Genomic DNA, 15,106 nt, shown 5'->3' on the forward strand with positions numbered 1-15,106 from the left:
GTTTTAAAGAACTATTTTTTTTTTAAATGGCTCATAATCATTAATATTCCTTATGAAAAAAATTAAATCTTCTTCCATGTTAACACAATGTACAAAGGGAAATAAAACAAAATTGGAAAAATGTCTAAATCAGTCATATCAGCTAGTAGTAATAATCCCTAAAGAGATATGCTTTTCTTCTTGAGAAAGTTAAAATCTTACTTAAAATCTTTGCAATCGGCATCCATTCCATTTGGCAAACCTCTGCCATTTATTTTAGAATCATCATCATCTCCTTGTTTAAGATCTCTGTTTTGGTCCTCCTCAAATGGAGAAGCCTTGCCTTTTTGATCTCCTTTCTCAGGTCCATCTGTTTCAGCATCTCTAGTGCCCTGAGGAAAAAGAATCTGTTTGATTCTGAATATTTAATAGACACAAAAAAGGCACCACAAGGTGACCTAAAACTACACTATAGTGTATGTAAACAATAAAAGCATTGACTCTTATTTTAATTTCATAGTCAGCTAATTTATTAAATTGAGTACAAACCAGTGATTTATAACAGAAGGGCTAAGGCAACCTTAACTATAGCGGTGCTGGAAAAGCAGTAACACCACAAACGAGATTAAATCCCACTTAATGCATAGATGATTTTGTTTAATTACTTTTATATCAACTACCACAAACAAGCAATTTTAATCTTGCAAATTATATATTTTAATCAATATGGTTTGACTTATGTAACATGGTTAAGGGCATAATTATTCCCAGTGGCTCTACTATTTTATGTACTTCGAGATGTGGCCAAGAGAATACAACAAGAACACCAACAGCTACACAATTTCCTTTAGCTCTAGGAAGGGCCAGAAATATAAACTGACAAAAGATAACCAAATGACCATGGAGTAATTATTAACTACTTCTTTATTCAAAATACTTACAAAAGTTCCCTTCCTAAATCGAGAGTCCAATTTATCAGCAGGAGAAGAACTTAGCACATATTCTACCATGCTCACACCAAGGCCTCCACTTTCTGATCGCGGAGACAGTATTGCATTTACTTCACTGTTTCCATGAAAACCCTGTCCAGATCTTCTCTGTACCATAATAGGCTGGGACATTGAATGGTCTGTTTAAAACAAAAAACACAATTATATATATGTACTTTAAAACTAAACAAATATACTTATGCAAATATAGTAAAGTAAAATAAAAAGCCAGTATATTGTTTTATTTTGAATGCTGTTGTAATCTTTATAAAAAGTTCTTAATTCTGTTGCGATTCAGTGGCCTGGGCACATTTCTTGAGAATACAGATAGAATAAACCATTCAGTAAAAAACAGGTAAAAGTCTATGTGAAGGTTGTTTTTTTTTTTGAATGACAACCAAAAAAGGTCAATGGAGAAACATTAATTAACCCAAAGGCTCAGATGCCTACAAGCATCTTATTAAAAAGTTAAAGTTCTTTAAATTGATGATTGCCAGATGGGTTATTGGGAGGAATGGGTGAAAAAGGGGAAGGGATTAAGATGTACGAATTTTCACTTATAAAAACAGTCATGGAGATGTAAAGTACAGAATAGGGAATATAGTCAATAATACGTAGTAATTACTTATGGCGTCAGATGGGTACTAGACTTACTGGGGTGATCACTTCATAAGCTATATAAATGTCTAATCACCTGAAACTAGTACTGTATCAACTGTAATTGAGAAATTTTAAATAATTAAGTTCTTTTGGCGATTAGTAACAATTCAGAACAAAAACCGTTGGTGGTAAGATCTAGAATAAAGGTGACTCCTGAATTGGCAGAGGCACTCCTCAAACTCACAGTTATTTACTGGACAGATGTAGAACACATGGCTTTACTGTTATAAACACAAACAAATAAGTTTGGAAAAACCAGTAATATCACAGAGTTTTTTCTATTCTCGGTGTAGAAGTTATCACCTAAAGAATATTTTTAAAAATGCTGTGAAGTTTCAATGTTTTCCATTTATTCTTATTTAACAAAAAAGTATTTGTCTCGTACAAACACCTTTTCTACATATTTTTGCAACAAAAAGAAAAGGAAGAATTTAAGAACAAATGGAATACAAATATAATAGAAGATACAAATAGAGGCAATAGTTACAGTTGCCAAAAAATACTTTTTTTTAAAGGAACCAATAAGCTGTCAGCTACCTCTGTACAATACTCAAAATTAGGTCTAGTCCTTAAAGGGCTAAACTATCACAAAGGCAGTCATTGTTTCATTAAGTGTAAAAATTTTAAGTGATTGCTACCTCTTTTAAACCATATTAAAACATATCTATTTTAGTACCTTTATCCATGATAATCAATTTCTGATTCAATCACACACGCATTCATTCACCCAGTTCGAATATTGATTTTACTGTCTCTTACAGGCAATCCCAAACAAGACAGTCCCTGCCTGCAAAGAGATTATACTAAGAAGGCAATCACAATAGAGTATAATAAAAATAATCCAGTATACTATGAGAACAGAACAAAGGGGTAGCAATGCTTCCCATCCTTAGAGTGAATCCCAAAGGGATGGGTAAGATTTAAAGTGAGCAAAAAATAGGTGAGGGTGGAAAAAGCATTTCAGTTAATAGAAACCACCATGTTCCTGCCAGGAGAGCACAATGAAATTAACAATCACTAGCAGCTCAGCTGAGAAGGAAATATGTATAAAGCAGTCTCCTACACTGACAGAAACGATGTTTCTTAGGACAGTTCCTTCAGAACAAGAATGTGTTATTCATATTTGTACATGCCTGGCATTCAGTAAATGTTTAGTAAACAAAATAATTCCGTTCATTTATCATGTCTCCTAGTAAAAACTAATATTCATCTTCAAAATTTTATTTGTACAACTAAAAAAGTTAAGTTGTGAGGATACAAGAAATTAACTAAAATTATAAATTTTAATTTTATAATTAAAAAGAAATACCAAGGATATCTAAACATGTTGCTTAAATATTTTATTGCTAGAACTAGTTGTTTTCCAAATTTCCCTACCATCCATCTTGAAAATAATCTCCATTATCATGTTATGTTCAAGATGTTTTGCTTTGGAATGCTTTAAAAAATATCTGCTTCTGGTAAATAAAGTAATTAACCATTCGACCCCTAAAACAAGAAATCACAGCATGTCTATCCACCAAGTATTCAAGCACATGCAATTTTTAGCAAAGAAAGTGCCTTTTTAGGAAAAATGTATCCTAAATAACTGAATAATTTAAGACGCTATGAATCCGATCTAACACAGGTTATAATTAAGGCCCAGGAAAAAAAATTCCTTGAGGGCAAGGACGATATCTCATTTATCTTTGGAGAATACTTTACCATGTTGGTTGAACGCAAAGAAAATGTCCACTGTTTTGAGGAAATATTAGTTGAAATTAGTAGTTATCAAGCTTTTGCTCTTTTTCAATTCTGAATATAAAGAGGATTAATCATTAAAAAATTTCTAGCATTTCCTAACTTTTTGGTAATTATTTTAAATAATAAAATTTAAAACTATTAAAGGACTTTAAAATCTTTTAGTATACTTTTAACGATTTGGAGAATAAGGAAATATCTGATATTTTATACTCAAAATATAAGGTATATTTGATTATCATCATCCCAAAATTTGTTTTATGTTACTTTGGTCATTTTGTATACCTTTAGCAAATGGCATGAAACTCACTTATAAAAAGAGAAAAATTATTTGTGAAATACATGTTGATAGTTCCATGTGAATATTTCTCAAATTTCACCAATCAGAAACATTTGAAAATATAATCAGTGCTATTTTAGGAACGTAATATGCTTTTTAATTTACTAATAAATACTGTCACTCCTGTGAGTTATACTCCTTACATACCAGTTGCTTTTAACTTAAAACTTTCTTGAACCTACGTCTTTCTCCACTACTTATTTCAAAGTCTGCTCCATTTCTGAAAATTCTACCTTACAAAGGGAGTTTATTTCCTTTTTGGGTATAGCTAATGCCTATAATAAAGCTAGACAGAGCTGCAATTAAAAAAAAAAAAATCAGTCACTGTCCTCTAATACAATTTAAAACTGAAAATTCCTAACATTAATGTATATTCTATTTTAATGGAAATTCAGAATTTTATCATCAGTTTTTACTTAAAAAAAAAAAAGTCTTAAAAAATCTTAACATGACAAAAACTTCTAATCAATACAAGGACCATTAGATAAGGGTTAATTTACATCCCAAAATGTGTCTTATATGATTAAGAAAATCTTTAGCAAAGACATCACAAATTTTCTCCAACTACTGTCTAACAGTAGGTGAGGCTTTTAAAAAAATGCAAGTAAATTCACAATTCTCACATACAACAAAAACTTACGAGAAGTTCCCCATGCAGTCTCTCTCCATTCGTCATCCCCAAGAAATATGCCTTTTTGTCCATCTTTTGTTGAATCATCAGGTTCCCAAAACTTTTTGGTAGGCAGAAGCTATTTGGGAGGGAAAAAATATTTCATTTAAATTTTATTCTAATTACAAAGAACTAGAATGTGGAGGAAAGCAAACTTACCACCAATATGAACAAATTAGTTATCAATACTAATGAAAATTCAGAGTGACTTATTTCCTAATTTTTTTCTCATTAATAAAAAATAACTCCCTAGTTATGTTTGAGTATTGGCTTTAATAATTCTAGACCTAAACATTAAATCAAAGTCTACTTCTGACATTCTTACATTTTTCAAAATACATAATGGTCGAATATCATGTAATTTTCTTTATAAAATCTTCAAAAGACTTACTAAATTTCTAACCCAATACAGATAATACAATAAAATTATACGCCGATAAAATTTTCCTTTAATTCCAAATCCTGCCGTTGGATCACCTCTTATCTATCGTATAGCTTCCTTGGTGGAAAATGTATTTTCATTCTGACTTCACTTAATTAATAGAAGTGAACTTCACAACTTTTCCTAGGTCCTAAGTACTAGTAATCTATCAGTAAGCTACAGATGGAGGAAGACATAAAAAGGGCCCTCAAATACTTTTGAAATCAAGCCCTGTGCTCTATCCTATATTGCAACATATACAGCACATAAAAATTGTGTTGCTATAACCATTCGCTAATTACTCAAAGTATACATTTGGCCAATTTCAACTGATATTCATTCAGGTCTCTCCCCTCTACCTACCTTTCTTAACAGTCAGAGGAAGTGGACCTAGGGATATATTTATTTGACAAAAATAGACTGGTTTTCTGAGATGTGCATTTGGCATTTTAAATAAGCATTTGTAAGATACCCATCCCTCTTAGCCCAATCTTTCGGTGCTCATAATTAAACCTGTATATACTTCTATTACTACACACTAAATTATCTGTGTTTGCTTCCTTAAAGGCATTGTGACCTTATCTTCAGAGAGCTCAGAAACAAACTGACCAAAATAAAACTAACAGTAAAACTTGAATTGGGTCTGAGAGGAGAGATTCTGTGTGTTGGGGGTTAAAAGTGTGAGTAGAAAGTACAACATGAGAAAATGCAGTGTGTAGAACAAGGTGTGAGGTGGAGGAACAGACTAGGAAGGTCAGCGCTGATGCTGGTAAAGCTCTCTAGGTCAGGTTATGAGGAACCTTAAAGACATGCTAAAGAAAATGCATATTACACTGAAACAAAAGGGAAAGAAGGGGTTGGTAAGTGATTTGTTTTAGGAAACAACTCAAGTTGAAGAATAACCGCAGGAGATCAATTTAGGAGAATTACAACAGGGCAAGGGTGACGAGAATTAAAACAGTACTGGCAGAAAAACTGAAAAAAAAAAAAATGGATTTGAGAAACATTCAGGAACGTCAACAGATAATAAATACAAATTAGGAAGTTGATAAAAAAGTTAAAACTTTAAATTTTGGGTAACAAGGTAAATGGTAGTACTTTTGACTAAAACAGGACAAAAACCAGAAGCAGCTTTGGGGGAAGGGATTCAATTTGGGCATGTTCCTTTATTTTTTTATTTTAAAGGAAACTAACCTCTGCCATTTTTTTAAAAAAAAGGTTTTTGCATATTCTGATCTTCCTGGGCCGCAAATAATTATGTATTTAAATTATAAATATTTTAAACAAAACCTTGCTCTAACAAAGATCCCCATAAACATAATCTCTTTTCCTTCCATCTAAATAATCTCTCTATAAATTTCATGTAAATATGGAAACAAAAAATAAAGCTGATAACACAATACTAAAATACTGTACTTGATATATTTAAGTAACTGAACGTTTATTCACAGTAAAATCCAAGTTAATTCCTTAAAAATATTATATATACACACATATATACACATATACACATATATGTATGTGTATATATATGCCGCTTCAGGAAGACAATGACAAATGGTCAGAGAATTAAGAATGTTTTTATCCCACGCCTTATGAAGACAAATGTTTCAATATCAAAATAAGAAAACAAATAAGGAACGAGAAAAGAGTTATAAAAACTTAACAGAGGCATTTATATAGAAGCGGCTTATCTCATGAAGTATCAGAAATAAGAGAATCTCTTTAAGGAGACTATCCCAAAGCCTTCCCGGATAATGCTCCTTGCAGTGATTTAGTCATAGATCAGTGCTTTAAAACACAAGCTGCACAACTGGGAGGTGGGGTGGGGTGGGGTGGGGTGGGGTGGGGTGGGGGAGTGCCATGTCAAGCACTAACCTTACTTTCTGCCAAGCGCTGTGCTATGAATAGCCCTTCACTGTGAAAACGTTTTTGAGTTACCACGCACAGGAAAACAATTTAGTAGTTAATAAAATTAACACTTCTAACAAAGGCCTTTACCAACATTCTAGGAATAGCTTTCTGTGATAATAGTTTAGACACTGATTTCAAATACTTTTAGAGAAACTACTAGCTTGTGACCAAGAATAAGTTAAAAGAACTAAAAAATGACAAAAGACAACAATTCAGGATACAATAGTTAAAAAAAAAAAAAGATTAAGTGGTACACTGAAACTGCAATAAAAATAGACATTTGCCCCTGGAGACTCTTTTACTATAGCAGAAATGGTGAAGCACATTACAGAAGACAAGGGCTGGGAGATCTTGAAGATCTGTAGACTGTATTAGTCAATACCACTTATTAGTTTCCTAATTCACAAAAGCTCTAAACCAAGGTCAGGCAACTCTATTGTTAACCTGTTCCTCTGTCATCCTTTCCAGCTCAGAAATGATTGGGTGGACATACAAATTCATCCTCCTATGGTCCACCATTAGATTTAAAGGCTATATGTTTACATTATGGTGTTTTAAATGAAAAGAACTGAGACAGTTCTAAGAAAGGAGGTGCTATTAATAATTATGCCATGAAAACAAATATGTATCTCAACTGTGGACAAATAAGAATGTAAGGTAACTCTCTATAATTAAAGTTCATAAAAGATAGGCATAAATGTTAATAACTATGGAGAATAAAAGAAACAAGGTAATTCTCTAGAACCCCAGAACGATACCTTTCCAGACTTTAATCTTTTGTTAATAAAGCATAACAATACCTCTTCATTTTTTTCAAATCGTACTACTTCCCCAAATCATCTTCATTCCCAATATCCCATAATATCACCAGCAAACATTATTAGATGTTGTCACTTCCAATGGGAAGCAGTACTGTAAAAGGTCAAGGCACTCATGAGTTCAAACTGTTGTTCAAATACTATTATATAGTCTTGAACCAGTTAAATAACTTGATATAACTAAACTGCTTAGAACAGCATCTAGCACATAGTAAACATATAAATATTAGGTATCTTCACTACCAAAAATATGTATCCTTTAATATTATAAAATATGAGTAACATACTGGCCAGTAACACTTAACTGGCTGATTACTTTTTTTTTGAGTCTGAGTATCCTAAGGGGATGATGAGAGATCCCACTACTTATAAAGCACAGCCAGCCGATACATTCACATTTTGTGTAGTCAGAGGTTAAATAAATTGTCCAAGGTTACAAATATAGCTAGTAAATAGCAGCATTAAGATTTGAACTCATATCTCTTTAATTCCAAGGCTGATTCTCTTTACATTTAACTACTGTAAGATGGTTCTTTTCAGTTATAGTCTAATTCATCAATATTTCTGAAAATTTCCAGTCCTAGGCCACCACTAGACATAATAAAAATAAAGCAGTTTAAGATGTTTTCATGATATTCGGATCATATAATATAGGTATTCATTTTAGTGGACGAAGTTTAAGACAGAATTAAGATAGGGATTTATATAGACAAAAGTATGATCAGCTCTTTGAACACTATTTGAAACAAGTGGTTTCTATTTCACTTTTAATCAGAGGTAGAGCAGTGGACGGATATGTCATTCATACAAAAGGTTATTCTTATTACAATCTTCAAAGAAGTCACTAGTGATAAACTTGAGAGAGAAAATGGAAATCTTACTCCCCTACCCAATGTTTTCCGCTTCACCACACCACCTGGAATCTTAGTACATAAATTTTCTTTAAATATTATTGTTATCAGAAAAAAAAAGGAGGGAGCATTATTTATAATACTCAGCTATGGAAATTCTCCCCAAATAAAACACATTAACTCTGTGATTTAAAGTTAAATTCTGCATTCTCTAAAGAATTTTGGGTAGGAGCCTCTTTCCCCTTATTTAAAAAATAAATAGTAACTTAGTTTTCTCTATATATATTTATAGATCTACATAAGATACACAATAAAACATGTATATAAACTATGTATATATATAAAATAAAAGCCTCAGCAGTGTAGTTTAAAAACACTATGCTAAGTGTAGTTTGCGTTAAATTTATAGATTAGCTGTTTTTTTTTGAGTCACATGACAGACATAATGCAGATCGGTAGGTCTTTTTGACAAAAATGTATTATGGAAAAAAATGGATAGGATGAATTTATGAATGGATGAATACGAATCTTTTTCTATTTCTGGATAAACAACTAGAAGAGACCTGACCTTATGATGATGGGTCAGTAAAGATATCATAATCTACAAAAACCAGTACATATGAAAATAGTCCTATATGTAATGCAGTGCTTCGTACATTACAGATTTACAACAACTTGAGACATAAGGAAAACTACTTTTAAAGAAAAATTCAAGAAAAGGCCAATCCATTAAAAAAAGATGTTGCATTAAAAAAATAAACACGCAATTTTAGAAAACTCAAGAGCCAAAAACTCAAGGCTGCTTTCATTTTTAAAGTGAATGAATTCTGGGATAAAACAAAAACAAAAAAACCTCACCTGTCAGGAAAGGAGGAGAAGACTGGTGAGAGAGAGACAGGCAAAGAAGGAAATCCCAGAAGGTTCCCTGCTGCCTGTGAGATGAGGAAAGATAGAAAGGCTTGTGGGAGAGAGAACCCAGAGACAGAAACCTAAGTTGGTTTCTTAGCTATTTCTTAAAGGTAACAGAATTAGTTGGTACACTGTTAAGAAAAAAACTTAATTAGTGAGCAACAGATCATTTAAAAATACATTTTTTACTAGATGAAGGTCACAGAAGCACTGACCTGCTGCTATACGCCAAAAAAGCAGGCAGTCTAAACCCTACCCGCTTTTACTCTGCATTTCACATTTCCGTTATCCTAGGTTAGATCATTTAACATACTATTCATTCCAGTTTCTCTCTTTTCCAAAAACCTCAAATATCCCTCTCCTCCACCCCCAAGTAATTAACTAAACTCTTTCAACTACTGTGGCTGATCACGATATTTAACTGTAAAGATGTTTTTGGCTTTATCAAATACTATTTAGAACAGGAGGAAAACACAGCCAATCTGTAAATATGTACACAATGTAGACTTGAGAAGTAAAGTGCTAGGGTGGGGAAGGGGGGGATCTAAATAAAATTAAAATAATAAGGGTATGACTCTACTTACTCTTAAAAAAAACCATAATGTTCAAGTTTGTCGCAGATTAGGTTGAAATACAGTTCAAATCTGCTTTTTAAGATATGTTATTCTGCTTTCTAAAGACCAGAGAAAACAAGTAACAGGGGAAAAAAAAAGACTTTTTTCAACTGCTCCTTTTTGTTCACTCACAGGATAAATAATGCCTAAGTAGCCACTGCACTGCAGTGAACCTGTAGCTTTGTTTAAATAAATGATTCCCTCTCAAATTTTTCTTAGGGCCCAGAATTTTCCCTTATGCACTGAACTAACATGTTTACTTTGGCAATACTTATGCTTAAGCACCTTAACTCACCCTTAAATCAGTCCTCTGAAAATGACAAACTCTGAAAAACGCTGTTCTGGAGAAGGGGAAGGTTAGCTAGCTGCAGGGTGCCCTCTTGTGGCCCAGAGGAGTGACTGGACTCTTTTTCTGCATCTGAAGAGCACAGCATTGGATGGAATGAGTCTCAGAAAGGTCTCTATCTACCAAAGTAAAATAATCTCCAGGAGCAAGCAATTAATTATACATCTTAGGTCTGTTCACCATTATTTTCTTTTATCAAAGTTCACATTATGTTAGTATTACAGAACATGACGAAATAAAGAAGTTACCACAAGGGTTTTCACAATCAATTAAAACTGTCTATTCATTATGTATATGGAAAGCTAAGTATTTTTGATGCCTTAAATATATTATTGAGGTCAATGAGATGCCCCAATAAGTCATAAATTAATAGGACTGATAAAATGCATTAAAACATTTAGAGTGCCCACAGGTGCCCTAGTTATTCAAAGGTACTGATCTACTGAGACTAATATAAAACAACGAACTGTAACCAGTAATGTGATAAAGTATATATATATAAAGATCTAGAAGAAGTCAGATGAGGAAGTATAATTCTACTGCAAACAGCAATGGGACAATAGATAAGCATCTTTTTTAGTAGAGTCTTGCAGAGGATTAGAAGTTTTTAAGCAAACAGCAAGAAGAGATTTTTGGGAGAGAATAGTGAACAATTAAGTGTGGCTAAAGCAAACGTAGCATACATATATAAACCAGGAAAACAAGAACCTAGACAGGCTATTTTCTGAGCAAAGCAATTATGATTCATTACCAAAATATAACACATTATCTAACCAAGTCAATCAAATCGACTAGATACAAATAATCTCACTAAAAAAAAACCCTGAAAATCACAACTGCATAATTACATAATCTGAGATTTTAAAACCCACATCATTTGGAGGACATAACCAATATTTTCAAGATTTATGGTTAAAGTCTCTGGCTCCAATAATCAAAGTGAGGTATCCATTCTTAGTATTTATAAATATTTACCTCTCCCATTCCCCGAGATTCTAATGCAAGAGCTTGAAAATCATGATTCATTTCATCCACAGATCAAACCTGTTGAATAACAAAAACAAAAATTAGTAGAAAGAAAAATTGAAACAACAGACTGTATCACCTATTTTTATACTATACTGACGCTATTACTGCTGTTAGCATGAGCTAAGATGAGCAAGATTTCTCTATGAAGACAGGTTTTCCTAAATAAAACACACAACAGCAGGCTACATTAAAACCTGTGAGAAAGTATATTTCCAAGGATCCAAGGGTTCTTGGGTCACTTTGTGTGTCAAAAGATAACCCTACTAGTTTCTTGAACAAAGGAATAGATGGAAAGTAAGAACAGAGGAAGCAAGTGCAAGTACTAAAATGTAGTTACCTTTTTTTTTTTTTTAACACATTGTAATTCCTACTACGAGCTTATTATTTTGCATTACTTCTTTTAGTTAAGATTTTTCAAATTTCTCAGCATTTCATTATTGGTAGATCTTATACCAATGATAAAAATTTTCAATGAAAACATTCAAGTGGTTATCCAGGGCTACCTCAAAACAACATACAAATTAATCAGCTGTAATTATATTGAGGTTTAAGAATAATTCCTTTCTCTTCTCCTCAAACTAAAATTAAAGCATATGTTTCTATTTTTCCATCTCTAACAGTTTAAATTGCTTTTTATCTTCCATGTGACAATGTGTTCTGGAGTCAGAAGACCCTTTGCCTCCTAGTGTTAAGTACTACTGGAGAAAACCATCCAAGCTGGAAGCAAATTCACAGCCTTTTAAGTTCTGTGCCTTACGATAATCCTATTATTTTCCCCAGTCAGTTCTCTCTAAAACTCCATAACATTTTGACATTACAAAGCACTTCTGCCTTTCTGACACACTGTTCTCTGTTGCTACTTTGTCCCTTATGATAATTTTTCTTTTCTGCTTTCCTTTGTGTCTAAGTTGTTTCTTCTCAGGCTTCTTCATGAACTCCTCATTGTCTCAGCTCTTAAATGTCAGTGTTCCCTTAGTATTCCTCCATTCGAGGTTCTCTCTTCTCTATCCTTTGACCTGAGCCATCATCCACTCGCATTGCTTTGAGAAGTATATGTATATACGTAGGGCCCTCAGCCCCATATTTGCATTTATAAACCAAATCTCTCATCTCTTCAAAATGTCCAATTATCTTCTTCCTCCCTCCCATCTCTGGAGGTACCACAGGAAATTATGACATTACCTCTCTCTTCCCTACTTCTAACTTAATTCTTTCCTTTCTTTCGCTAATATCCAATCAATAAAATCAACCTCCTACCTTATTTAAATATATCCATTTTCCAGCTGTCTGGCTGTTCAGACAGTCATCATCTCTTCCTAAAATACTGTAATCCTCTCCAGTCTTCCCATCCCAATCTCCAAACTGTTAGTCACCTTTTAGAACTGTAGTCTGATTATGTGACTGCCATATTTAATCCTTGACTTAAAGATAAAGCTCCAAATTCTAGATGTCGTTCACAAGGGGACAGTATGGGATCCAAATTATAGTTCCAGCAGCTAGTAGTCCTGTAACTGGCTAAGTAACCTAAACTGTCTTTTCTATTACCTCATGGGTATGTAATGGCAGCAGCTGCCACATGACTTGTAAAAATGGAATTAGATAAAACACATTGTACTGGGTACATAAGAATTCAAAAGTTAGATATTAAGAAAAGCTCTTCAATCTTTTTATCAAAGAGTACTTGAACAACTGGATGTCCATATCCGAAAAAATGAATCTCAACACATACCTTACACCTTAATATAAAAATGAAATCAAAATGGATTATACACCTAAATGTAACACCTAACACAAATCTTCTAGAAAAATTGAGCTGAATGACCTTGAGTCCATAAAAAATACTGATGTCTAAAAATTTGACTTCAATAAAATCATGCTCTACAAAAAAAATCACTAATAAGAGAATGAAAAGACAAAACAAAGATTAGGAAACAAATATTTACAAGTTATATATCCAATACAAGACTTGTATCTCAAATATATTAAAAACTCTTAAAAAAAAACCCAATTAAAAAATAAGCAAAATAGCTGAACAGATAACATGTCAAAGATACATGAAGAGCAAATAAGCTATTCTTTTCTCCTAACTTGCTAGAAAAGCAGGATTAACAGATCTCAGAGTGAACTTTCATTCACTCTTTCATTAATCCCGTAAGCTTTTACTGGGCATCTTCAATATGTAAGATTTTGTAGAGAAAAAAATTGAGGTAAAATATAATCACTGTTTTAAAAGAGTTTAAATGAGTCTGATATGCTTTCTGGAAATTGTAGTTCCTATGAGATCACACCCTCAGCAGATAACAATAAACTGGACAAAACAAACAAATAAAATGAATAAAGATCTGAAGGCAATGGAAAACTAAAAAACAAACGAGTATAGTCTACACTTTAAAGAAAGGACTGGAACAGAGTGCGATTTTTTAATGACTTTTTTGGCTAAGGACAAAACTAGGGGTGGATGTGAGGTGCCAAAATTCCTATGGAGAACTCAGTCTTAAAAAGCTTGAAGAACCAAAAGACAAGAATTTGGTACAAGCAGAGCTGCAGGAAGACTCAAAAAGCAGGCAAACAAATTCTGCTCAGATTTTCAGACAATCAATCCCTGAACTATACATGTGTGGGAGACTCCAGGTAGCCCAATGAAGGCTAAAAGAACTAGGCAAAATGTTAGCTGCTGACCCACCACAGAAGTCACAGGAATTTAGAATTTGAGTCCCATGAATACAAATAAATAAATGAACAAACGAACAAAAAATCAAAACCCTAATATTCTCTATGGGAATATTATAGAAGAGTATCTGCAATGTAAAGCCTAGAACACAATCCAAAATTATTGGACATATACAGAAACAGGAAAACTCTAATAAAGACTAGCCAAGATGACCGAGAAGTCAGAATTAACAAAGACCTTAAAACAACTATTATAATTGCTCAAAGATGGAAGAAAACACATGCTCCAAATGAATGAAAAAATACAAAATTTCAGCAAAGTAAAACTATAGATAACCACAACAAAATTCTAAAACAAAAAAATATATTTCAAAAATTTTCACTGGATGCACTTAGCAGATTGGTGATAAAAGGTCAGTGAATTTGAAGACAGATCGAGATTTCCAATCTGAAGAAAAGAAAAGAGAGAATGGGATGGAAAAATTTGAAGAAACAACAGCTAGAAATCTCTCAAATTTGATGAAAGCACAATTTACAGATTCAAAACAATTAGTGAACCCCAGGCAAGCTAAACAGAAAAAGAAGAAGAAAAAAAAGCCCATACCCACACACATCATAAAAAATGCCGAAAACCAAAGTTAAAAAGAAAATCCGAAAAATAGCTAGCGGAAAACCAACAGTACTTAAAGGGGGGAAATCGTATGAATGGCCACTGACTTCTCACTAGAAATGACAGACAGAGACCAGAATATAAAGAACCAGACGTTACAGTGCTGAAAAGAAAAATGCCAAACTAGAATATCAGCTGGTGGAAATATCCTTCAAGAATAAAGGCCAAAAGAAAGACATTTTTAGATAAAAAGAAAATTCATTACAGCAGACTTCCACCTCAAGAAATGCTTTAAAAAAATTCTTCAGGCTAAAGGGAAATGATACCAGATGGAAACGCAGATCATCAGGAAGGAATGAAGAGCACCAAAAATGGAAGTATGTGCATAAGTACACAGGACTATTTTTTCCTCCTAATTTCTTCAAAATACATATGCCCATTTAAAGCCAGAATTTCAACACTATCTTGGGTTTTATAACAAATGTAGATGAACCACTTTACATGCATATTCACTTTACATGCCTACTATAATAAATATATTTAGCC

The 15,106-nt window shown here is 32.9% G+C and overlaps 1 protein-coding gene across 16 annotated transcripts in view; it reads right to left on the bottom strand.

The window, feature by feature from the left end:
* The window catches only part of PUM2 (pumilio RNA binding family member 2), a 77,661-nt gene that overhangs the window by 48,259 nt on the left and 14,296 nt on the right, over positions 1-15,106 (bottom strand). For 11 of the 16 annotated variants that reach the window (XM_036225191.1, XM_016144764.2, XM_036225193.1 and 8 more), the window contains exons 2-5: positions 11,227-11,295; positions 4,349-4,457; positions 921-1,108; positions 202-371 (exon numbers count right to left, since the gene is read on the bottom strand). In XM_036225191.1, coding sequence (XP_036081084.1) covers positions 202-371; positions 921-1,108; positions 4,349-4,457; positions 11,227-11,277 — 518 coding nt within the window. In that variant the 5' untranslated portion in view covers positions 11,278-11,295. Of the gene's footprint in view, positions 1-201; positions 372-920; positions 1,109-4,348; positions 4,458-9,240; positions 10,165-10,200; positions 10,324-11,226; positions 11,302-15,106 lie in introns of those variants that run through there. The other 5 variants (XM_036225196.1, XM_016144766.2, XM_036225192.1 and 2 more) reach the window with 5 other exon arrangements.

The sequence above is a fragment of the Rousettus aegyptiacus genome, unplaced genomic scaffold (genome assembly GCF_014176215.1).
Source record: "Rousettus aegyptiacus isolate mRouAeg1 unplaced genomic scaffold, mRouAeg1.p scaffold_m13_p_7, whole genome shotgun sequence".
Lineage (NCBI taxonomy): Eukaryota > Metazoa > Chordata > Mammalia > Chiroptera > Pteropodidae > Rousettus > Rousettus aegyptiacus.